Source organism: Seriola dumerili, unplaced genomic scaffold (assembly GCF_002260705.1).
Source record: "Seriola dumerili isolate Sdu_G_001 unplaced genomic scaffold, Sdu_1.0 BDQW01000853.1, whole genome shotgun sequence".
NCBI lineage: Eukaryota > Metazoa > Chordata > Actinopteri > Carangiformes > Carangidae > Seriola > Seriola dumerili.
In genome coordinates, this window is record NW_019175108.1 from 828,743 (window position 1) to 856,183 (window position 27,441).

Below are 27,441 nucleotides of genomic sequence, written 5' to 3' on the forward strand. Positions count from 1 at the left end.
AGCAAGAAGAGTGCTTTGGTATTATATAATGGTGATGGATACATGGAAGTGGTCCACAATACAGACAAATGAGAGCTTGAGTGATCTACATACTGTGTCACCTCCCATCCTAAATATTAAGTGGCTGTAATTGATATTTTCATAATAATAGAAGAAATGACTACATTTAATGTGAAAAGTGATTTCTCTATGACAAACCCATCAAGAATCACCCAATTTTCAGTTCCTCTCAGCTCGATGGAGCTTTCCAGTGTCTTTCGCTCATTGTTTTCGGTTTCTCACCTGCAACTTTGTTGTTTTGGTTAACTGAGCCCGCTCTCATTGCATTGTTTTTGGATGTGGCAGCTAGAGAAAAAGCACTAAAAACCCCATTTTATGCTACCTGTGCAACACCTAATGGCAGAAAAACAAAAGTTAATGACTAACTAGTGAAAACAGCAGAGCATTTAGTGGCTAAAGAGAAAAGTATTTCACTCGTGAGTTAGTGGAGAGCAACACAGAGCTAAAAGGCGAGTAAATATTGGACTTCCATTCATCAGGTGGACAAGAACACATCTCCTAATGAATGTTAATGCTGCAGCATCTGCTGGATGTGTAAATACACAACTGTTTGCTGACATAAGGTGACAGCGTGTGTTCACACCTTGTTTCTGCTGCTCTTTTTTTTTCTACATATTTTTATCCAGTAGTTTTGCATCGGCCGCGTAATTTGCTGAACAAAGGTGACAGATGATTTGAGTCTATTTTTCATGCTGACAAATTCTTTAAGTACATATTTTCGCTTTGTGCACTAAATATGTGTTAAATAATGTTTGGAGAAATATGCAGTAAACTCATCACTCCCCTGTGGCTCATGTATATTCAGATCTTGCTGTCATAATAGATGTTATTGCTGGAAAAATACAAATCTTTATATTAATCACTTGCTGCTTTCTAGCAATGTACAATGACAGTGCACTTATTTTACTCCTCTGGCACACAGTAGGAAAGGGCTGAAGGATCAAGCAAAAGCAATTGCTATGGATATTGTGGTTTTTTTTTCTTTTTAATACAATTGTCATCCGATCTTCTTGGGCTTATGTCTGCCACTGGAGAGATCCCATTTTGTTTTCATTTGCTCCCGTGAGAAAAAAAAAACAACAGTTTTTGCAAGTAAGAAAGCAAAATGTAGATAAGACAAGACACTGTGTGCTCATTCTGTCCCTCTGAGAAGGCATTTAACAAGGGGACAGAGCTGTATGCGACTTCACCTGTGATAAAATGAGTGCTGCAAGTGACAGTTTATGAAAGCCCCCACCACCAGCAGCTCTTGATACTTGAAATGCATCTTTTATCTTCCCTGAGCATCGTAATCACGTCTATATTTAGATTCTTTCCCATGTTCTCCTGTTATTTGTTGTCACCGTGCCATTGCTTGGTCTAATCGGTCGACTGCATCCTTTCACTCCTCCGCAAGCAACATGGAAGCACTTAAACAAAATCGTGTATAACGATTAAGTACATATTACATCAACATGCAGAACATATTGTCGCTGTAATTTAATTAACAGCAATTACATCCATGTTTCATTCACCTTATCTAAGTCATATAAATAATAGTTCCACTCTAGCTGAGAGCTATTCATCAGCACTAGTTACCTATACGAAGGCAAAGTGTGGTCAAAATTAAGTTATAACCTGTATCTGACTTTCTTACATCAAACATTTTTGTTTTACAACTCATTTCCATCAAAACTATTTATTTAGTTCATAATTACAAAGCAGACAGGTTACTTCACTCTGGCTCGGTGATCTGTATGCTGTAGGACTCATCACCGCACTTACTGCACTGTAACATCACAGCATATGTAAATGAAAAACACCAATTCTGATTAACTGACTGAATTTGGGTTTTTCAGTTTGTCTTCATAGGACTAACACAGCCGCTAAATCCATTCATTATTGATAAGAAAAGAAAATGTGACTCTACTGCTAAAAAGGTAGCTAGCAGATCTCAGGAGCTGCCATCTCAGTTTCTCACAAGTGAATTTTTATGTGACTTGGTCTGCACTCTGTTTCCTGACTAGTGGTTTACCGGGCTTCCGATACATCATTTTATAAATGTATTAAATTATAAATTAAGGTATTGTATTGATTTCAAAATAATTATTGATACTACTCGAACGTATGGAAACCTTGCCAAACACTGAAACACAAAAAAGATCAGAATGCTGAGAAGACACATTATTGATAGATACTACAGAAGATTATTCATAGGCAGGGTGCAGTATCTGCATTATTTAGGTTAGGATATTGTCTAGGTTCTCTGACAATGAGGGTTTAATAATCAGCCTAAAAAGATATAAAATGAAAACATTACAACCTTTCTATTGGTTTTACCGTTTGCTGTCCAGCCTGATTCCAAACTTAAAACGTTTTATTCTAACCTTTACTGCTTCTTTAGTTACTGCACTGCACTTTTACTTCCTCCTCAAGTTTACTGTTATTATCCTGGTTTTTCTGGTTTCTAATCCTGCTTTCTGCAGCTGTGGCGCCTGTATTCCTGAACAGCGAGTAAGTAGCTCTGCAGCCCCACAGGGAAGACTGTTGTCTACTTTCATGTTCACTATGCATACTGCAGACTTCAAATGCAACCAGGAGTCATCATGTCTTATGCAGGATGCCTCACATAAGTCTGCAGTAATGTCTGAGCAGGGGTCTGACAACAGGATGATTCATTAATTAATTGTAGGAAACACAGAGAAGGTAGCGGGGAAGGAGATGTATGGCCCTTTAAACTTCATTCATGAGGCATGCATCAACAGAAAGTTCATGGCGAAATTCCTCCTTGCGTCTATATGGAATATTTGGATCTAGATTCTTGCCGATGTAGGGACTACTAGCAGAGCTAGTTGGTGACCTAATGTAGCTGGTGACCTAGCCGGGACATGCTAGCACTAGGCAGTCCGAATAGCTCCCTACACTTCTGTTTTCTCTGGACAGTCCTATCAAAGAAAGAAAGCAAGCTCTCCAAGCTAACAAGCTTGCATACTGCTTGCTAATTGTCATTGAATGGTCAGTTAGCAAGCTCATTAGCTTGTTTGAAAAAGATCTGCATAATTTATTCAAATGAAGTAGTACCATGGACTCCAGTTTCACAACAGTCTGAGAGCCATGCGTGTTTTGTGGAGCAGTTTATTCCCACGAAAGAGGAAGTTAAATAAAAGTGGATGGCGCTACACTGCTAATAAGCTTTGCTTCATCCATTTTCGACTGGCTCTCTGTTCCCTCAAAGGTCAGCACTGTCAAGACGGCTTGCTATTTGTCGACGTGGCAAATTTGCGTGTCAAAGTTCAACAAAGTTGAAGTCCACACGGAATATCTGCATGGATTTACAGTGCCCCAGTGAGCACTAACCACAGCAATGAATTGATTTTGCCATGAAATTTTGTGTTTTAATTTCTGGCATGACCCAGCCTTCAGAGAGGCTGTGGACACGGTGGGACTTAAAAAACATGTGAGGTCCAGCGGTGTGGTCTAACGGGAGGTAGCGGGCACAATGTCAATTTACCAACTGAACCCATCCCCACTGTTTGAACTGTCTTTCTAATGATGGCACGTGCTTACATTTCAAAACATGATGAAGTGCACACGACTATCATTTAAAGTAGGTGCACTAAATTAATGTCATTACATCCACAGGGTAAAATGATATCAGCTTCAGAAAGAGAGCAACGCTCTTTTTTCATTTTGTACAAAGTAATGTTGTGTTTATTGGTTTAGTCACTGCAACAAGAATCCTCAATTGCAGGGTATCAAAGGGGCATGACAAGACATTAACCCAAACTAAGGCGTTAATTGGAGGACTGCCAAGAGTTGGCACATAGCCAGTGTTGACTGCCTGTGTCTTCATTGTGCTTTTGCAAGTCAGCTCCTTAGGAAACAAAACTGGATGTGGAGGATACTACTTTTTTTTAATTTATTTTTTTATAGATCATTCAGAATATTTCTTTTTTATTTCTTTTTTCTTTACTTTTTTCTTTATTTCTTTTTCACAAAAAGGTGTGATATTATTAGACATACGGTATGATTCTATCTGTTTTTATTTAATTCATTTTTAATTGTAGATACCTCGATATCACGAAAGACCAAATGTGCGAGAACGTCACTCAGATGAGGTGTATATAGTCAAGACAGAAATGTATGTAAATAAGCCAAAGGCTAAGAACATTTTAACTTATTTCTATGTATTGTAGAGTGTAATTGCTGAAATTATTTCTCATTTCCTTATCTGTCAGACTTGATATGGACATAAAAAAAATGCAGCAGATGATACAGATTGATGAAGCAGAACCAGAGATATTGTCTTTTCTTATTCCACAGCTTCTTTTTGTCAAAACCCAGTAGAACGCGATTGCTGACAGTTAAGTCAGAGATTTGGGTGTATTCTCATGGCTAATGTAGCTTCAAGCCGCTAACCTCAAGCAGAGATTAGGAGCGGGCTACAGGAGTCAGGTAAACCCACTTCTTTCTAACGCCACACGTCCAGACAGACTCTGGCAGCTCCCTCTGGAGCTTCAAAAAGCTTTATACAAGGCAAAGAGACCATGATGTGTTAAATCAACAGAGTTCTCCTTGCTCATAGTGTGTTAATAATCATGTGGAAGTCATTTTCAATCAACCCGAATGATTCTAATCTTGGGCTTTAATGTGTACAGCCTAAACTGGGTCATTGTTGCTTGTCATGAATTTGATGAAGGCCCACGCCTGAAACATCATGTTTTTTATACACCTGAGTACAACACCTCATTTTTGTTTTGATGTTCTCCTAACCGAATGGTTTAGTCCCTTAAACGTGACTATAAATGCCTCAAGTTTTTGACAGTGGGAAAATACAGCAAAAGTGAACATTTTTGCAATGCATTCAGAATTACCCCTACACTGTATGTTTAGTAAGAACATATAGGCAAAAGCATTCAGGGAGCATTTTGCAGATATGTTTAATTTGGCCATATTGTTGATTAGGAGGGATCTCGGCAGGATTATGCTCCCACTCCCCAAACATAAGGTATTGAGCTCATGCAAATTAGTCACATTTGAACACACTCCTTAGGAGAAAGACAAGATCCAAATTTAGAAAGTTGTCACTGACAGACTGATGGCAGGGTTTAACCAACAAATATCCAGACTGTTTATCCAAGTATCAATTATTCAAATAGTAAATATTCTTTGTTAGCATTGTATATTAAGATGTAAGATGGATATTCAAGATGGAAGGCCGAATATACTGAAGAGCGTTAATTCATTTTGCAGCATCAACTTTCACCTTTGCACCCGCAAACTCAGTCATTGCACGCTGATTTATTTATTTATTTTTCTAGACACAAAGATGAAAGAGTTGGAGTCACTTTCATCCATAGCCACTCAACCTACACATCCCACTTCCATCTCGGTATCTTGTTACCTTACTCTCTAGCCAGGAATGGATTCAGTGGGTTGACATCTGTCCTCACCTATCTGCCATCAACTCAAATAGCTGCAATATTTCAAGCAGCAAGACTGTGATATTATGATTATTATATATCATTTTCATTCTTCTCTTTGGTTCCGTCTCTTTGGTTTCACCTGGAAGTGCACTGACGCGGGCGGAGTGAAGTAGTAGAATTTCATCTCCTGTCTTTGGTATTTTCACGCACATCAATGCATAGCACCGCAGGAGAGGCTATCTCTCTCACATGCTCCAACTGATCCTTTTCCAGAGCTCCAGGGTCACACAGTGCAGTCTCATAAAATTCTGAGAAATGATCACAAACTTTCAAATGCAGATTACATGCTGTAGACGCAAATTATGTACACATTACATTCCTCCTCCATGATTTGAAGGCTGATTATGAGAGAGCAGGAGGCAGGCCGCGGAATATCATTGTAGAGGCCAGTTTTCCTTCACAGAATACAGTGCACAGACAAATCCACAGGCACAAAGAATGTGATGACAGGACCGTCACTGGCTGCTGCTGGTGCATGCTAGTGGTAAACATCAAGTGAAGCGGTGCTGACAGTATTTGCAATGTACCTTTTTAGATTTGCACCACAAGCCAAAGCACATAAAAGACAATGGTCCGGACTACAAGCAGAAAAAAAAAACAACCATACAAATTACTGAAGAAATACACAAAAGGTGAAACTATTGTGCCAAACAGGCATATTGCTCTTTTGTAAAATAATGTGACATATCTGTTATTTAAAAGGAAAATGTTTTCTTTTACAATATAATGACCTTTCATGATGGTATTTAGTTTATCTTTCACTCTCAGCAGGTTATACTCTCTGTAGAGCTCAGATAGAGATGTAGCGGGCGTTCTCTCTTCCCCAAGAGCTACCTATAGATCCAGAATATTGACATGCCTTGTTTGCAGTGTTAGATGAGGCGTCTTCCCACCTTTGCGTGGTGTAAATAATCTTCCAGCTGTAACTGCATGTATAATGTTTAATTTCAGAAGCCTATATCTTTTAAGATGCAATGAACTGCTGCAAAAACAAGTCAAGAGGGAAAAATGAGACTGGCTCACAACACTTTCACTTTTAAGAAAGTCTAGTTTAGAGTCATGTGCAAAGAGGACAGAACAGCCCCAACATATGTGGTTTGGAGCTTCAGAGAGATTTAATGAAAATCTAATGAGTCACATTAACGGCTGGGCTGCACCACAGGTACAAGGATGTCCCAGTAGGGGGGTAAAGAGCCTTCATGGAATTATAAGACATTACAAGAACAAGTATTTTTGGATTACCTCCTGCCTACTTAATTTCCAATCCCCCAAAGAGGTAGAGATTGGACTTAAACCAGTGTGGGAGTGCAGCCCTACATGAAATAAAGCATTAAAGACCTTACGCTCCTTGAGAGGCCAATAGGATCACATACTTATGTGTTATTGGTAGGTAAGCTTGTTTGATGCCATGAGGTACAATGCGCTGAATAAGACGAGAGACGGAGGAAGCGTGAGGGAAGAAGTGAAACGGGGTGAGAGGTGAGGCGGGTGATGATTACAGTGGAAGAGGAGGTTGTGGGTAAACAGTGCGCTGGCAGGCTGATTTCTACTGCCGTGCATGTTTTAATAACCCCCTCATTTTTACTGCTGCTCTTACGATGTGTGTGTGTGTGTGTGTGTGTGTGTGTATGTGTGTGTTCCCAGCTTTCCGCCTGCTTTACTTGCTCCAAAAAGAAAGGGTGGGTGGAGCAGTATATGCTTGCAGAGGTGCCCGGGAGCATTGCCCATGGGAGGCCTGTGGATAATTACAAACCATTCAACAAACACAACTCAGCGGCTCACAGAGACATCCTGACGGTGAGCCAATAGGCAAACACAGCTCTAACAAGATAGAGATGGCAAAACATGGCGTACATGAGTCATACAACATCAGCCGCCAGATTGAAAAAACAGGCAGTTGCAACAAAGTTGCAAGGGCAACAAAGGGAGAGAGTGGAAGTTGAGAGGGTTATGACCACAGCAGAGCTGAGGATATTACCCAATCTATAAATACAGTTAACTCTCAGAGATAAGGAGGAAGATCGTACTTAATAGCTTGGAGACAGTAATGAAGAGGGTATGCTGGTCATAAAATGTTGAAACACCCACCATATTTTCAAGCTCGTAATCATTACAATCCCTTTTGTGATCATCATCAGCACCACCACCACCACCACTTATGTAATTCCATCTCCCAGACTTAAGTCTAATTACCCCCGTGAGTAAATGTCACCTCTATCTGCAGCCAGACTCCGTGTACTCACTGGACCCTCAGAGCTCAAGAATGTGTGTTTGCAAGTGTGTGTACGTGCAGAGTGTTTGATGAAATAGCTTTGCCCCCACAGGGTTGATATTCTAACTGAAAAAGGGAGAGGGCAGAGCGAAGAGCTCGGCAAAGAATCTGATGTATCAGTAACCTCAATCATGTCCCACACCTATGGCTAACCTCGGGCTAAGTTAGGGAATTAGCAGAGCAGCCAGGGAGAGATGCAACACTGCCTTTGACTTTGCACTTCAGAGGTGCGAGTGCTTCGCCCCTCCTCTGGAGAATCTTGAGAAGGACCATCATTATACATTAATAACAGCAGAGACTTCTCCCCTCAGCCTGCTCAGCCTCTGTTTGTGTTCCCTATTGATTTTTCACTGAATTCTTTTGATGAGAGTATAGCTACTGACACTTTGATTACGTTTACCGTTATTTGTTGTGTATTTGGACGGGCACTTCTGTTTGTGTATGTGTATAAGTGCAGTGTGTGTATCTACATGTGCATATAAGCTTCTTACCAGGCTGAACAGCTGTTCCTTTCCTATACTTGTTTGAAAGGGTGTTATCCCATGTCCAGCTCAACGCCATTCTGTACTGCTCTACATTCACGCATAATGTAGCTCATAATCTTTACCTGCCTTCCTTCTTTCAGCCACATTTTTTTCTTTTCCCTTTTTTCTTTTTTTTCTTTTTTTTTGTGTTAGTCTGTCATTTTGCAAATTATAGGCTTGGTATTTTGGGAAGGGCAGTTCACTCTGGTGGTTCTTCACAGTTCTGTGCATTTGTCCTGCTGCCACTCCATGCATGAAAATTCAAAAAAACACAGCCAAGGGGGAAAAAAAAAAAATCTCAGACAGCAGCGCTGAACCAAGTGCAGAGTTTGACCGAAACATTACACAAACACAAACGCTTGTTTGGATATCAGGACACATAAAACGGCAAAGCCAATAAAGGGCTGTATTGTTTGGGCTAATTGTAGAGATAACCAGCTCTTCCTGAGAGACCTCTTCTCTTTCTCTGAATGTCTCTGGCTGATCAGGTTTCAGTGACATTCAAACGTGGGGCCAGAAGTGAGCGCACGCACACTTCTGGCCACATGCACGCATGCACGCATGCACGCATGCACGCACGCACGCACGCACGCACGCACGCACGCAGGCACGCACGCACGCACGCACCTGCAAATACAAAACATTATCAGACAAATACATGACCAGCAGCTGGTGCAATCGAGGTTCTTTCTACCTATAATGCTTCGCTCCACTGTATATTTGGCAGTCCTCCCTCACACCTTCTCCCTTGATATTAAAGTCATGGCTCATTCATTGTATTATTACAATATTTTGTCAAAAAGCCGCGAGGATATAGGCCAAATTGAATACCCCTGCAGTTTGTCAGCAAAAATGTGCCATGTTTGCACATTTTGCTTTTTCCATTAAATAGGAACCAGGACCTCAGGGCGAACTGTAAAAAGACATTTTTGTGCTAACTGCCTTTTGTTCCGGTAAGGACAAGTCGATACGTCTGTTTTTACATATGATATATGGCCCATTCATTAAGGAGTGCTTATGAATTTCTGCAAGGGAGTTATGTTCCCCCTTGTGCGTTTCAAAGCAAATATAATTTATGTCAAAAATCACTGAAATTGGTTATTTAACAAACATGCCAAGTCACAACAATTTATCATGTCATGAGAACGTTTTCCTGAATGAGATCAGGATGTTTACACAGGTCAGGAAAGCAACATAAGAACAAAAAAATGAAAGGAAAAAGAGATGTGCATCAATGTGACTATTAAAATGAAAAAAAGAAAGTATGAATATGTACTGTACATGTTGCATTTATAGCTTTGCATGCATACATGCATCCACATACTCTATACCCTATATTATCTGCATGCACACACTGCACGCACGCATGGGACCATACACAGACATAACACACACGCATTATGAATATATGTAACATAAGAAACTGAGCAAATGAAAGGGAAACAGATGAATAAAAAAGAGGTTTAACTATCATTATAAACCCTATATGGGCTGTATTAAATCAAAAACTAGAGGGATTTCTTTTCAATCCAACCCTTATTGTTATTCTTCAATTGACTTCTTTTGCTCTCAGTTCAGGGAATTGATTCCTTTAATCGACCCAAGGTGCCTTAGACTGATGGAATTCATGCCACTGATCTTTCAATTATTATTCTCAAAAAAAAATTGATGCTGTGACGTCCTCTGGAAGCTGCATGTGGAAACTTAAAGAACGTTCACGACGCTGTGTTGGTATTGTGGGTTTTCAGGCTCATTTGCTAATGGGAAACCCCTGTCACCCCAGATCAGTGGGAAATCATTAAAGCACGTCTGCCCTGAAAACTTATTTGGTCAATCATTTTCTTATTATGAGCGATGGGGTCCTACATGAAAACAAGATTTCCTGCCAAAGTTACAAAAGTTGAAATCGTTTCACGTTACAGATTTCCATATTTATATTTTTGTTTGAGGGCGGGACTTAGCTGGGAAAAGGTTATGTCACATACATCAGGATTTATCAACATTTTAATCTAAATATTATAAATCATACCACTTTCCTGACAAAACAAATAATAATGTGTTAACAAAAATGTAGTAGGGATGGTTTAAAAAATAGTTGCGGCTTATTTAGTCATGAATATATAATGTTATCAAGAAATACTAACAACAGGATCCTGTCTGCTGATTTTAATTGTGTAACTAAGACCATTTACTTGATGAAATGTAATTTGAAATAAAAAGAGACACAGAGCTGCTCAATATGCAAGTTTAAGGCTACATGTCATAATGTTTAATTTGCTATTTTTGTCTTTAGATGGGCTGTCACCCCTGACAAACTACTCCACCTTAACAACATACCTTCAATCCACTGGTGGATGTCAGACCTGCTGACAGCACACATTTCTGTAGCAGTGACCCTATTTTGCATTACCCCGCCCCCTCCACCCCCCTTACTCCACCCTCACTCTTCCCCAGTGTGAGTGCAGGTTCATCACAGGGATGAGTAATTGTGCTTCAGTCCCTGCACCAATGATTAGACCTCTAATCATCTATCTATCAAACTACCTTAACTGAGGAAAAACATGACCACTCTTGTGGGCCACATTATTGACATTAATGACTCTGTGTACAAGAGGGAGAGGGGAAGGGAGGGGGGTGGTTTTTGTGTGCTGCTGTGCTGCCTATCACTTAGAACTGTGCACACCGAGAACTGTTGAGGTGGGAATTGATTTCTGTAGGAAGCTGTTGCTAAATTTATACCTGGAGTTCAAACATAGGGGCTTCTTCTGTTAACCCGGCTGACTTATTCAAGTTCTCTGTGATAATCTTTTACAATAATGCTTTAATACAGTGGGAGCATGTTCCTGTTCGATAAAGAAGAGCCAAACAAAATCCTGCTTCTGAGACATCAATCACTAACAAGACTACATCACAGTCTGCTGGATTTCCTCTATTACCAGTTACTATTCCTCATTATTTTCAGTCTATAGCTTTTTGTATAGTGAAGTCACATGATGTGCCTCAGCCTTGCTTACCCACGCTCTGCCCAATGAACTCACAGATCACCTCAGGTAAACTTGTGCAAATCAAGGGCAGGACTCTGGTGGTTTTTAATCTGATTTCTGTGAAATAAATGAGGCAGTTGCTTCAGTTTAATATTCTGTTTCATCTTTTTTTTTCTTACTATAGTGAGGTTCCTCCGCTTTAAACTCCCCAAACAAGCAGCCCTACTTCTAAAGGCTGTCACTCATATTAAAAGTGCTGGGTGATGTCACAGCCAGTAATTAACACTTGGAGAGGATTACTAAACCCGGTCAGGTACCCGGGTATGTAACATGGCAATCTATAGTCTAAAATGTGCGGCAGCCTTCAGGAGATTTAACAAGAAAACGTTTTCGTTCCGCAAAAAGATTTTAACAGGAATCCGATCCCGGGTTTATGTTACATTAAGTCATTACACAGTCTGTAGTCCACACATTAGACACACGTGCCGGTATCTGCTGCTGTTCGGGTAGCAGTGGAATAGGAGGGTCCACGGTGCGGTGCAAGTGAAGTAGCAGGCGGGGTGGCAGTGGCACAGCAGTCGAGGGCAGGCGGGCATAGGGAAGGAACGCTCGCTTGGAGCGCGCCGCGCGTACTGAAGGGACGCGTTGATTGACAGTCGGAGGCACGGAGCGCCCCGCGCTGCACACAAGCGGAGCTCGCTAATCTCCTCGTACCAGTCTTCTCGAAGGCATCTCTGTGAAATACCAGCCAGATCAGTCTGACGCAAATGAGGGAGGCTCTATCCATCCCGTGGGCTCGGTGTCGGAGTCTTCTCACCGAATAAACGAGAGAAAAAAAAGGACGCGGCAGCTCTGCGACCCTATCCCATCCTGTCTTTACCTGTGCAGTCATAAGTGGTCACAGTGTGGGCTGACCTGGCGTCTCAAACTCTCCTGGCTGAACAAAAAGGTCGGGTTGCACTTTGCAATCTGAGCCAAAGAAGATTTTCTCGATTTCTTCTTGTGGAGTAAAGGACTGCGCCCGGTGCTTTCGGGGTCGTTTTGGGCTTAATTTTTCCAGTCCAGTGTAACTGTGATGCGTTTGAGAGTCCAGTTACAAAGCCTGGAGCCTGTTAACACTCCTTTTTTAAATTCTTTTAAGTGGAATAACGGCCAGATAGTCAGGAGACTCTCGGGAGGAATTTAAGTTCCATTTTGGTGCGTAATTTGTGCGGTGTGTGCGGTGGCTGAGTCGCAGAAGTAGTTGTGCCTTCCTTCCTTTTTTTACGTTGAATACCCCATTTTTCCATGGAGTAGGCTAAATCACTGATAAAGACTTAAAAAGCGCGGGTTTATTCTCTGTCGCCTGGAACAAACAGGCGGATCTGATGCGCAGATTCTCCGTAGGATGGTAAATGACCGATGGGGAACCATGAACAGCTCTTCTGAACTCGAAGATGGGACTCGGCATAAAAACCAGGTATGTTCACACCAACGTACAGCTGTGCGTATGGGTTATGGGTTGACGAGGGGTGGTGCATATGTTGGTGCAGTGTTACCACGCTGAGTTTGGTGATGTGGCTCTCGGGCGAACCTCTGCACTGTAGAGACAGTAGCTGCAGATGAGCTTTTTCCCCCCGACTCCCCGGGCTCTGGGACTTCTGTTCCTGTCATAATGTCTTAAACCCACCCGCAGACCACACAGTCCCCGTGGTGACTTCTGTCGGCGTCACACAACGCTGGGACGTGTTAGTTAGAATACTTGGTGGATACAATAAAGCTGGAATCACGGCAGGAGATGAGTGTGAGTGCGATGAGGCCGATGGATGTTTGCGCATCTTGGCTGAATCTTCCCCAAACATCCCCCCCCCCCTCATGTAAACCTGGGTTGTGTTTTTAATTGAATGTGATTTTATGGAAATCGCATTTGTGTTGCTTGGAGTGTTAAATAGCGACACACACACACACACACACACACACACACACACACACACACACACACACACACACACACACACACACACACACACACACACACACACCCTATAGCTGCTGTTAACACTCCAGAGCTCTTTAGGCTGTCTACCCGCTCGGATGAATTGAGACAGGAGCGGACGTGCATTGTGTTGCAGCCAGGCGAGCTCACTTTGGGGAATAGTCGATGTGTTTTCACAAGGTCAGTGGCGGGTTATTGACAGCCCATGAGGGAAAAGGCTCCTCGGGAACATACGGAATCGGATTTCGGGGGCCACTGTGGAAGCTTGGCGCCTTTGGAAACACAGCATGATTTATCTTTCTCATCGCCTAATGCGATTCAGGATGGATTTAGTTATCATGCGACATCACTGGCAAAAAATGTAAAAAGGTGCTTACGTGAAAACTTCCCCAAAGCCCTTTGCAAAATGTTTTCAAACGAGAGAGAAGTTAAAGATTTCAAAGATGTCATATTTTTTGGTACTTTTTAATAACTGCTGCTGCTGTTTCATCCAAATAAATGAGCAGTTATGAGAAAGGTAGCAGCAGGGGAATATGAATCTCCTTATAAGTGAACAATTTCTTCTTTTCACCACCAAATGTTTGACACCAAACCTGCTCATTATAAGCTATTTAAAATAATGCATTTGCTCCCTGCTGTTCTTTGGCTCTAAATCCAAGTGTGTGGATTGTGCGTGATTCAGCAGACATTTGTTAGAAGGAGACAAGCTTGTGGCACATTTCCTGTCATTTACCAAGGCTGTCAGGTGTCAGAAGATATATGGCTTCTTTTCTTGTGCTTGTGTTGATTACATGGCACAGTGTGAGTCATTTGTGTGGTGGCACTTTGAACCAGGCCTGTGCTTCAGTCCTCTGTAAGGTATAATTACATTAGTATCGATTAACACAAGTCTGCAGTTTAATTTTTCATACACTACAGCCGGCTGATTTTCATGTAACCTTTATAGTTGTGAGATTGAGCTGATCGGAGACTATGGAGGATAGGAACAACATTTTGCCTACTGCCTACAAGCTGCTTTGTCTCTTTTTTTTATGACCACTTAAAGGTCATGTGCATAGCAAACACATCAGCCCTGCGTTGAGGATTGTGGCTCCTGTTACATCCAAATCTCTGTCTTCAATCACCATTAAAAAAAAAAGAATCTGTGCAAGGAGAATGATATCTGATGAGATACATTTAGATGCTTGTGTTCTTTAGGGGGAAAAAAAACCATCTGAATGACTAAATGAAACTAATATGCCGAGTGGTAAGTCTGGAGGATGAAAAGGCAAAATATGTGCCATAACCCCAACACTCAGCCGGCATCAGACAGCATCAGGGGATGTTGGATGAGATGAGATGTTGTGGGAAATGGGGATGGCTAATGCTGCTATCTGTCCCTCTCCTCCCTACATCTATCTGTCTCCTTCTTCTGCACTTGTTACGTTGCTATCACACGCAGACACACATAAATACTCTTTCTGTCTGTGTGTGTCAGCTCCTCTCCCCCTCCCTTTCGCTCTGTGTAATCTTGAGCAGCAACACTGAACCTTTATCTCCTGGCTTGTGCTATTGACACAGTCATTTCAGACCCAGTGGGGAGGGATTGGGTAATAGAGATCTCTTGTGCTCTCTTGTTTGTTTTGACATTACAAAACATACCCCACTATTTGTATAGTAAATCTACAAATTTGATTTGCTGCTGTAGGTGTGCTATCATCTGTGCCCTTTCGTAACAGATGGGAAGCCAGTTAAGGCAAAATGGAGATTCAATTGCAACTTAAAATCAGCCTTGAAATCTCATTCACTGTAATATAGGTGACAGAGTCTGAGGCTACAAAGTCAGGTATGTGATTAATACGTGTGTATTAAAAAAAAAAAAAAAAGAAGACACTTGAAAGAAAAAAAATGGCTACTATGTGTTACAGCACTGAGTGGATACAATGGTGAACCTTTCATCTGAAGTATCTGTGATGAAAAAGAAAGAAAACTGAGATAAGTCAAGGTTGCTGTCCACCATTATTGCCCTAGCAACGTGAGGGAAATTCAAGTGAAGGCTATAAGAAAAAAAAAAAAAATTACATTTCCTTATAATAAAGCTTCTGTTGCTCAGGGAAAAAAAGATGTGATTCTACATAAGAAACACAAAAATAAGGGATGTAATACTGTGCAGTAAAAACCACTAACATTGATTTTTTTTTTTTGGAGGGGGGCTAGATTTCTTATTGGACTATTTGCTATATCTGTTTCCATGGTATCATTCTCAAATCAGCCATGAACTGGGCTTGAGCAATTTGTTTTTTTGTCTCAATTTATTGTTACACACACACACACGCCTATTACATCTATATGGTATGTGTCTGTATCGTGCTCCGCTTCACCACACATGGCCCATGTACACATGTACACACACACACACACACACACACAAAGTATAGCTGAGGAGTCAGTGAGGCCCAGTAGGGTTGCCCACTCGGGTTGGAGGTAATCAATAACACACTGAGAAGTCTAAAATTCCAGAGCACTGAAAGGATGGTTTGTGTACGAGTAGACTACCACAGAATACAGCTGCCAGCTCACACACACTCACACTCACACTCACACACACACACACACACACACACACACTGAATTAAAGATATTTTATAGAGAATTTGTTGGATTTTTATACCCCAAGCTTCACTTTAGAACCAGGGACTAACACCAAACACATCAAAGCCACACGATCCAATCAATAAGTCAGCAAATCACCTAACTGTAGTTAGGATGTTTATGTATCTCCAAAACATCAGACATCAGACACAGAGCTGTAAAGAGGAGGAAGGTTTCGCCTGGACAGCGCACACACTGTGGGTCCACATCTATCAACAAAAAACTCGGCAGTGACCCAAGTCAAGAAATTATATCAGGCTTGTATGACATGACTGGCATGCGCACACACACACACACACACACACATATAAACACCTCTGTCAGGTTTGATAAATCTGCACTAACTCACTCTAATACATCTCACTCCCACATGTGGAAACTGTGGTTCAGGCAGAACCTAGAAGGCTGGATCATCCTTCATGCACACATGTTCCTACATAATGCGTCTTATAATTACAGCTGAACAATATGTAGAAGATATGCAATTGTTATTGAGGACATCCAAATATTTTTTTAATCTAAAGCAATCAGAAAAGTAAACTGGTCAATTTTTCCATAGAAAGCTAAGCAAACACAGCCCAGACGGAGTGTTTTTCACATCAGACTGAGGACACGCAAAATGTTCCCACGCTGCTTCAAAGCACTAAATCCTAGAGGTCCAGATTCTTTCATGAACAGTAAATACACAGGCCATTCTTTATATCTTTTCAAACATCAAAAATGACAGACTGTTGTTTCTTCTTCTTTGAAAATGTTTGGCTGAGTGTAAGTTTACAGACACCAGACACTGGCATGCAGAGGGGGATCATATTAACCAGACAACAGTCCTTATTTCCACCTGACACTGGGGAGCTGGTGTTGTTTTCACCTTGTGAATCTGTGTGTATGTATGTGTGTGAATGTGTGTGTGTTTGAGTTCGAAGACGGGTGTGGTCAAATCCACGAGTGCTGAGTGGTCATGTAATCGTGTCGTGATGATTATTGACTAATGGGTCAGAATGTCAACATGTTGCTTCGCTGATGGTCTCTACTTTCATTTTTTGATGTTTTGCTTATGCAAATAATTAATGTTGATCAACTATAACTGAGTAGATTTCTCAGTTCTCATCAACAGCTGCCAGCTTAAACTGTAACTTGCTGCAGCTTGTTAAGCCACTGTTCTGTGAGTTATAATAAAAATGGCAGATCTTGTGATTTGAAAATAGAAACCTTCTAACTTGAGAGTTTAATTGTTCAGCCCAGTTAGTAATGCTGTATTTTTTTTTTAACTAGAAGCTGATACATGTGAAGCATATGTTTGTAGGGCTGGGCGATAAAACGATGAAGATAATTATCACGAAATAACTTTTCCTCTATAGAAACATAAGACATGGTCGATACAACGTCGAAAGAACTCACTCATCCATGTTTTTTGACATGACGGTACGTCAGGAGTGGGAGAGAGATAAAAGAGAAAATGACGTCAGAAAATGTTAAAGAAAACTCTAGCGACAGTTTTACCGAAGAGGACACCCTAACGGACACACCCCAAGGCTCCAAAGAGGAGGACATCCTTTAAAGAAGGGTCAGAGGAATTCGGTAGTGTGGAGATACTTTGGCTATTGAAAGTAAGAAGAAGCAGAGTAGCGTGTCGAAAGCATGTTCCCACAAAGACAGTTAAAATCTTTTTTTCCATCTGATATTAAGATTTTTTTTCCATATCGCCCAGCCCTACAAGTATGTAAGACACCTTTCTCACTGCTAACTGCTAGCTACTGCTAATGTTTGGAATGGATTTTCAATCACAGTATAATAGTGTGTTGAGGGGTGAAGGCTGTGACTGTGTGAGATGTGGGCTGTCTGGTTTTGTGGATACCCTTGTCGAACTAATGAACCTGCTGAGCTGGCTGGAGGTATAGGAGGCAGTGTGGACTGAGGCAGAGCAGAGAGAGTTCCCTGGTTCACTGGGCCTGTGATTTCCCTGTGGGGGGTCCTGCTATGGCAGCAGAGCAACTCTAACAACTTCAGATTCTGTCTCTCCTCGCTCTGGGTGGCATCAAGGAAACAACCACCAGCAAAAGTAGCCAAGCCCCAGATGTGCTTCAACCATTTGTCAGGTCACATACCTGAACATGCAGCTAGCAGATGCACTGATATGTACAAATTCTGTACCAAGATACATGCGGCATTTTAACTTTTCTTCTTTGCATTCTGTATTTTACTCAGTTTATGCATGGGAGCATTCGCCTGTACAGATGTGAACTCTCACAGCACGAGATGTTTAGGGTTAACAACTGTAAAATATATCAAAATGGAGTCTGATATATTTGTGTGTGTCTGTGCATGTCTTGCTTGTGTGATTGTGTGCTTCTATCAATCCTGTGTTCCCCTTAAACAAGGGTACGAGGGTGGGAGTAGAGGGGGGAGTTATTCACTTTATCAGGACAAAAACAATCCCTCAGAATCATTGATTTCACTTTGGTACTGCTCCTCATAACAGCGTCGCCTTTATGTTGGCATGCATTGTGTTGAATTTCAAAGCCTTAATCCTTCCCTGTGTTTTTCATCTTCAGCGAGCATGCTCGTTTCTCTCACACACACACACAGACACACACACACACACACACACACACACACACACACACACACACACACACACATTTCTAATTCCGCTCCCCTTTAGATCTTTAGACCTTCTTATCAATATCATCTTTTTCAGCTTTGGACACATATACATAAGCTTTGTATGGTTGAGACCCATTGCCTTAGCATTGTTGAATTGTGGGATCAAAACGTAAAGTGGTTCACAGAAGTGTAGGCCTATTGTTAGAATGAAGGTATGAATGTGTGAGAGGAGTGTGTGTGTTGGTGGATCAAAGCGGTAACGAGCCATTACTGTCAAGTCGTTACGTAAGTGAAGAGTGCTTTTACATAGAAAGTGATTTAGTGCCTTAATGGAGCGGTGTGTTATTTTTTTTTAGGTTTCCTGCTGCAGACAGATGGAGCCATTCTGTGTCACATGCGCATTTACAGTAGCCTGGCGAAGCTGAGGCTTTACTATCGTCTGAAGGTTACAAACGAAAGCAGCTGTCCCATGTGCTTGCGGCCTTGCTCATCCTGCATCCGCCTTTTGTTATCTGACCCTCACTCTCCTCAATGTCTTTTTCTCATTTTCTCCCTTTCTATATCTCTTGCTGACATGAAGGGACAGGATATTTCAATATCAGATTTCTGGTGCTACAGGGTGACCAGCAGAGGCCTTGAGGGACGACGAGGCAAAGGCGAGGAATGACGAGCAAGAATGAACAGGAGTCAAAAAAAGCAAAAGAATAAAAATAAAGGCCAGAGTAGAGGAACAAAAGAATAACCCAGAGTGGAGTAGAAAAGACACAGGAGGGTTGGAAAGTATGAATCACAGTAGGTCTCAGATCAGTGTTGCGCAGACACCAGGCTAGCTGGGGGCACATGTACCTTTTACAAGATGACGCAGATATATTCCAGCTGCTCAAAATCCCACATACCTCCAACAAAGGATTGTTATCAGATATACCACACATTGCTGTTGGAGGAGAGGCACTCTTTTTCCACAGTCGACTCTTGGATCAGTTACAAGCCTCATCACAGAAGCCCCAAAGCATCACCACAGGCTCACTCACATCCAAAACAACAGCTGCAATAGAAAGTAATTGTAACTAATTGATACGTGATTCTTGGTAATTGTGTTGATTTTGTGCACTGCATGCACTTTAGGTTTGGTGCGCCTTTGTGTGTAAGAATGTATGTACACACACACTCACACACACACACACACACACGCTTTCATGTCCACATATATGTGTGGGCAAACATAATGGAGGTGTCACACTGTTGGGTTCCTCTCTGTGTCTTTGGATGAATGTGAAGAAAGTAAAGCTGAGTAGGGAACATTAAGAAGGCACCGCAGGGCAAGGTTATACTCTACCTCCCAGAGCATGTATTGACAGATGTGTCAGCAAGCTGACCTGATGGGCAGGGTTTCACAGCAGAAGAACTAAAAGTGTGAGAGGGAGGGAGAGAAGGAGAGTGGGAGAGTAGACAGGGTAAAGCATTCGATTTCCATCTGCGGGACTCAGCCCCTCATGCATATTTGTGTGTGTGTGTGTGTGTGTGTGTGTGTGTGTGTGTGTGTGTGTGTGTGTGTGTGTGTGTGTGTGTGAGATATCTGTTCGAGAATAAAGAGTCATGAGGTGAAAAAAAACACTCAAAGGAAAGATAAATGTGTGTATTCCCCCAACTATTTTATTCTGGAAGACTGTAATATCGCCACTCTGCAATTTATAATTCACTTCCCTGCTAAATCATCATTAAAAATGCATTGGAAATCACCTGCGAGAGGCAGAGGAGAGATGTGCAGAGCTGGGGAAAAAGGGTCAGGTGGAAATGAGGTAGAGCCAGAGTGGTGGAGTGAGAGATGAGAGAGACATGTGTTACACAGTTCAGTCATCTTGACCGACAGCTAGCCAGACCCATTCCACTGACTGATTGTGCACTATCTCCATATCTCCAATGAGAAATGTTCGATATCCTCCTGGTGACTTCAATCTTAGAGTTAAAGAGCGCAGCACACGGGACACTACAGTCTTGATCAAATAGAGATGCGAGATTAGGGGGCTGTTTTTAAGGGAACATACTTCTCACAACACAATACTTTTTTTTTTGTTCCCCGGTCTCATTAATCAACACTCACAAAAACTCTTATGCATGCAAGCACAACAAATCACCTACACAACACGAGTGTATAGTTGCCTTTTGTGATGGGTTACGTGTCTGACTAAGAATGGAGACTGAGCAGTAAATAATAAGGGAATTAATTAGACTGTAAAAATCCAGTGAATAATTTATGATAAATGGAAAATTTAATCAAGCAATCAATCTACTCCGGCCACTGGATCTGGAGCAGAAGAACATCACGGGATGGAGGTTGGAGGAGGAGGCGGAAGAGACGGCAGTTTTAACTCAATGTAAACCACTTAAATGCACAATCACACTGACAACTGCTGGAATACCTGGAATGCCTGGGAGCAAGCCACGGCTGATTGTTAAAGAAGTGATGCTAGTGTGTGGCACCTGCTCCGCTGCTAACGTACAGAAGGCCGTTTTATGTAGGTGTTAAAGCACCTGTGATTGAGCTGCATTGCTCTCTAACTATCTCATACTTGGTAGTGTCTCCACATTCACATTATTGGTTCTCCTCTGAGCCAAATGGAGCCATTTCCACTGAAAACTGGCTTCATATATTTACCTGCTAATGATTTGCTTAAGCTAACAGAGGAAACATTATAGCATCATTATGGGCCAGGCAACATTAGGTGTCTGAAGGTTAACAGCAACATTAATTGACTAAAAGGACGAAGACTGAGGAATCCTTGTTGTCCTTATTAAGAGGTATTCTAGATCTGTGAATTGGAAGCAAGAATTAAGTGATTGCCTCGTTACTTGATGCCACAGTCAGTGAGTGTCAGAAGACCGCGATGACCGGGTCATTTTCACAGATATATTTTAAGGCTCAGGGATAGTTTTTAACAGGCCAAACACAAGACGTGAATAGATACTCCACACCAAAAGTCTACTGCTCTAAATGTATGAAAAGCATATTTTCAGTATAACTCTATACTATGTTCATACAACTGAAACAGAAATACATTTTTTGTGATCAACAGAATGATAAGAAAACTCGACGAAATAGGTTAGGTGAGTGACGGGTGAATGAGAAACGTATTAGGAGCGAGGATAGTTATAGGAGAGAGATAAAAAATGAAATGATGCATGAAAAATATCCAAAACTAGACAGAGAGGGAGGCACAAAGAGATGCAGAGATGTATTTATTGCCGCTATCCTATTAAACAGTTATGACAAACTCATGGCTAATATATTAACAGACTTATCCACCAACATCCATTATTTATTCATCATCAAAAATTCAATCTGGCAGACTGTGTGCCATTATTCAGATGTGCTGGGGGAAAGTGGCACATTTGAATAAATGAGGAATTGTAGGGCTCACTCCCATTGCTTGTTGTTATTCCAAAACCCTCCCTTTAAATGATTCAAACATCAAATCAATCAAAAAATGTGGGAGAAGGATTGATGTAGAAAAAAAAAACCCCTCCCTAGCTCACATAGCTGGAATTTATTATGTCTTCTGGAAGAAACATTTTATTGTTCTTGACCCATTTAAAAAAAAAAAAAAAGTCGAACTTATCAAAACTGTTGGAAGTAGCTCTGTCATACACCATCTGGCTTGTGTTTTTCATTAGCAGAGAAAGAAAACATTATGTTTTCTGCACATTTCGACTTGCATCTCATTTCAGGGAAACTTGTGAGCCTCTGCTATGGCTGCACAAGCTCATATTTACTATATTTGGTTTGTCTTGTTTCCTCTGGTGAAATTCTGCACCTCTCGGCAATACCTAAGTCTGAATGAGATTGGATATGGAAATGTAGAGTACTGCGGACCACTAGTTTCTGCTGATGTTGTGGAACTTGGCAGCATAGAGAACAGGCCATATTCCTTAGAGAAACCAACACTCACGCACACACTCAGACACTTCTGTGCAAGCAGACACATAAAAAAAAAAACAGACACAGATACTCTTCAGTTAATGTTATACATTACAGAAAAAGCAACCACAGTAAAACATACACATTTGAAGTGTGGGAGAGATAGTTGAAAATGTCAGTTGCGCAAAAAGTATGGGAGGAGGATGCACTGTAAAATATAGAGGCAACAGTTCATATTTCACATCTCTAACTCTACATGAATCTGTTACTAAGTGCTTTTCTCTAATCTTCCTACTACTAATGACAATGCTAATCTTTAGTGGGTATAATATTTACCGTGTTCCCTGACTAAGTTAAGCGTGTTTAGATACAAACAATTGTTAATTTGGACTGAACACACAGTACAGCTGACAGAGATTTCAAACTTTAAATGGGCAGCTTACATTTTCTTTATCACAATTTTCCTTACTGACATTTTGTCTGATGCAGGCGGTTGACACAGTGACTACATTATTCATTCAAATGCCACAACCACACAGTAGTTGTTTGGCTTTTAATGTTAATGTTTGGTAGTAGCTGTTCTGCTGTTGTATGTGATTGCAAATCTCTATAACCTTTAGAAAAATTGGCCAATATTTGAAGACAAGGTGACCAGTTTTGTGCTCTCTTATTTAAATATCTCAATCCCAAACATTCTGTATAAGCCTATCTCTAAGCCTGTAGGCAATATCTTAAAGGAGCTATTTGTAAGTTTTGTAATTGCTACATAGCCAATGTTAAGCATCTATGACTGTTTACTTCCAAGAGCTGCCAAAAGCTTAAGCCATAGTTCATTTATAAGACAATTAATACATTCTCTGAACAGCGCTACTACTTCTTCAGGGCAGACTGGACGTTACAGTTACTCGGTATCAGAAAGTGACTGGCCGGGGCTAGCTGATTAGCGTGCTAACTTCAGTAGAAGAAAAGAAGTGGTAGAAATAGAGGCAAAACAAGAGGGTTGCTTTCCACCAATCGAGACAGCTCTTGGCGAGTAAAGGAACGAAGTTTGATGCTGAACTTGCAACGTTCACAAGTCTTCTAGACCGGTAAGTAAACAGCTGTTAATGCTAACCATGGCTATGTAGCAATAGCAAAACTTACAAATAGCTACTTTAAGGGGGTGAAAGTAAAAGCAAGAGTGTCAGGTGTAGTGTCTATCATTTTATAGAACTGAGGGACAGTCTGTCCAGTTCCAGTTTTCCCTGTTCACTCTAAACACACTAAATTTGGAGCAATTTCATGAAATCTGGGCTACGCTATGCATTTCAAAGTAGCTGTATATAAAAACTATACAAAATGAAGCATTGGAGGCAGATTATAAATTATGAATATAGAATATAAATGCGCATATAGAATTGAGTACATGGCCATTCTAAGCGGGTTTGGAGGATGATGGACAGAATTAACGGCTCCCTGAGACCAACAGTTTACCCAGTCTTGTTCCACAGAGGGGGAGAAAAGGTCGACACTAGCATGGCAGTATTATATTAATAATCCTAGCGTTACAATTTATGGATGTCATCATAAATACAGTTTAACCTCAATCACGGGAAGATTAATAAATCGTAGCAGCCTATGTCAATGGGAATTCCCATTTATTGCTAGTATTAATTCATGCTGTTATAGCCAGAGTCGTTATCTATTGTCCATCTCTGCATTCTTGTGCTTTCTGAATCTGTTTTGGCTGGTCAAATATTATGTAAAATGAATGTACATTGGAAAACTATAGCTTAAAAGGTTATGCTTCACTTTGTGTTGGAATTCTTAAATGGACATCTCCTGGCTAAGTTGTCAGATAACCGGGTACTTGTAGTCCCAGTCTAAGATAGTCTGGTATTGTAAAAGCCCTTATAGAGCTTGTCAGCACTGTACAGTGTCTCAGCCATTTGTCTGCCACCTTTAGTCAAATCTTCCTTACAGATGCAATGACTAATAGATGAAGTTTGCAAGAGAAGGGGATGGACTACAGAGGGTGTGAGAGAACTTATTAAAAAAAAGAAAAAAAGAAGTCTAAATTCCAGAGATTTCAGAGAGACGTAGGTCTTAGAGGATCATATAGAGAAAAGTAAAAAAAATAAAATTGAGGATGTCTCAATTTTTTACGACATGATTGAATTTGTGACTAGATGGGAACAATAACTGTCACATAATCACTGACAAACTGTTCTTTCGCTTGTTTTGGTTCATACTGTGTCTTTCTTTAAGCCTCCTCGCATGTTAAACTTATGCTCGCTCTCTCAGCCTCTCTCACCGTGGGGAATGGAATCTGGCTGGCTCCTCACAGGCTTCCATAATGTGCTAACATAAGAAATCAATCAGACTCACACTCTTTCTACAGCCCCTCAGCTCACACTGATTTATTGCAAATGTGTTGAAGATGAAGAGAGAAACTCTTTAGCACTGTGGGGCAGGGTGGTCAGGGGGAGTAGATGTAAGGGGAGACGGATGACGGGACGCTGACAGGTTTGGGATGAGAGGTGACGGGGGAGGAGCGAGCAAAGAGGAGGGATCTATGGTCTGCTGACCTTTGTTTTGATAGGCTGCTGCTGACCTCGGGGTCAACGCTCTGTCTGTCATCAGCCTGCCTCGCAGAGAAAATGATGATAATGTATTTTATATTTTAGAGGTGCTGTGATGTGTTTGCTGTGTGCTGTGGTTTTCTAGTATGTAGGGCATGACAGCTGCTGTCAGCTAGTAGCGGGATGGGTCAGGGGTCACAGAGATGGTGTTGGCTTGGTTTCCCACCAGACTATCAGTAACCTAACTTGGCAAATTTATAGACAACTGCAGCACAGTATTTTTGCATTGTATATATTTCTCATTGTATATATTTCTCATCTTTCTTATCATCTCACCTGTGTTGATCCTTCTGCTATGATTATTTGTTTTACGAAATGTGTGAGTCACCTTCGCATCATAATCTACTTAAAACTTTGACTTGACTCGACGTTTGGCATTTTTCAAATGTGCCCCTGATTCATGAGTATCACTGTTGAAATGCGGTGTCTATTTAAAAATGTCAGCTGTTTTCTAAACAAAATTATTACCACATTAAAATGGTAATTTGTACCTAATGCATTTTGTAATGGCTTTTTGACTGTTGTTACTGATTTGAGTCACTTTCAATCTCAATGTTTTTTTAAAACTCAAAACAAATTATCTTGCCGTTGCCACTCAATTATGATTCAGAGCAATTTCATATTTCATGCTCACACAGCTCAGGGGGGATATCTGGAGGGATGCCTCACCAGTAAATATTGTTTCCTATTTTATACATCTCTAGAGTGAAAGGCTTGTTTATCCGTTTTGGAAAAGATGACTGTCGGAGGGGGGGGGAGTAAGTAAGAGCTCAGTAGTAGCTTGGTGTGCTTATTTCATGGCCATACACTTAGAGACACCAAAGGGGGCTGATGGAGAGGAGGATTGGAGTGGATTACTGAGATAGGACAGCACTTGTGCGCGAGAGAATGAAATCTTATTTTTATATTAGGCTTTCATAAAAATACACAAGCAGGAAAACATACGTCTGTCTGTGGCCATATGCAGCTCAGCGGAGTGGCTGATGGGGCCCACTCTGTGCGGGGGCTGCGAGTCTGATTGAAGGGGTTAAAGAGGAGATTAAAGTGATAATGTACATCTCTAATCCCCAGCACTTTAAGAGGGCAAAGAGGCGAAACTGCCTCCAACCACAGAGCTGGACATGAGGAGGGTGCATCAATGGCCATCAGGGTCAGCCGTCACCATGGCAACAGATTATTCAGAATAATTATCTGCCATATGTGCCTTGTCACAATTAGAAGTTGGCTGTGAGCTGGGTCATGGGTCAAATGCTGATCAGAGTATTGGGGTGGTGGTGAACACTGTTTATTAGAATAAAGTGCAGCTTGCTTATCACATCTGTCACATGAGCTGCAGTCACACAGCCTCTCTCTCTGTTTCTTAGCAGAGATCTGATGCTACGAGCTACATCACTTTGTTGCAGTGGCTTACTCTAAATGTCGTTGCACGCTGTGCGTACTCAGCTTTCAAAAGCCTTTTTTTTTTTTTTTAAATAATAGATCTTACAAAATGAAAATCTGGAAATGAATAAAATGGATTTATGATTTCAATCAGAATACTAAGCTTCTTGAATCGACTTTTTTGGCTGAGTAGCAAGGAAAGGAAATGACTGTGTGAGGAGAGTGCGCAAATGTGAGCTGACAGAGGCTCTGGGGAAAAAAAAAAAAAAAAAAAACTTTTGTGGTTTGTTCTCACGACCAAACCTTCCATTAGGAGTCCAGACGTTTTAACTCATCACTGCAGTTTTCCCACAGGAGTTATACAGAGAATGCTTCATTTCCCATAAAGCCGTGTTCACACTAGTACCCTGGGAAAAGCAGCAACAAGGTGCAAAGTGGTTTATCCATTATGGTGGATCATTTATTCTGTCACTGTGGCTCATGTGAGAAAAGTCATTTGGATTGAGATACGCCGCCATGCTGTTTACCGTCCTGTAAAGCAGAGCTGCCATTATCAACTTTCAAAATTGATCTAGAAAAGTTATTCATTCGAGGAATATCAAGTACAACAGCTGTGATTCTGGCTTCCTCTGCTAATTCTTAGGTTTTACTCATTGTTGTCGTGTTGGCACATGGAGTCGTCCTGCAACAAAACATCCTCAAGTCACCCGTGGAAATCTGTATTCAGATTGAGCCTCTCTGTCTAATTGTGGATTTGGTATGAAATAGTTTGAGGACCCCTGGGGGAAGTGCAAAACGTGACAGTGGCTTAAGCAGTTTTTAAAACACTCAGGATACCTCAGGCTTATTACTGCAAGCTGTCAGATTGTGCAAAATGCACAGTGACACTGCTTTTCTCTGCTTTTCTCAAATTTGTCACATCCTGCCAGGCAGGATCACAGGTTGCAGGCACTTATGACACATTTAGGAAAGAGCCTGGATATGTTCAGACAAGCCACTTAAGTTTAAA

The 27,441-nt window shown here is 41.2% G+C and overlaps 1 protein-coding gene across 1 annotated transcript in view; it reads left to right on the forward strand.

Annotated features, from left to right (window-relative positions):
- Positions 1-12,692: 12,692 nt before the first annotated feature.
- The window catches only part of LOC111237372 (fibrinogen C domain-containing protein 1-like), a 97,946-nt gene continuing 83,197 nt past the window's right edge, over positions 12,693-27,441 (forward strand). The window contains exon 1 of the mRNA XM_022766448.1: positions 12,693-12,764. Within this exon, the coding sequence (XP_022622169.1) occupies positions 12,693-12,764 (72 nt within the window). The remainder of the gene's footprint in view (positions 12,765-27,441) is intronic.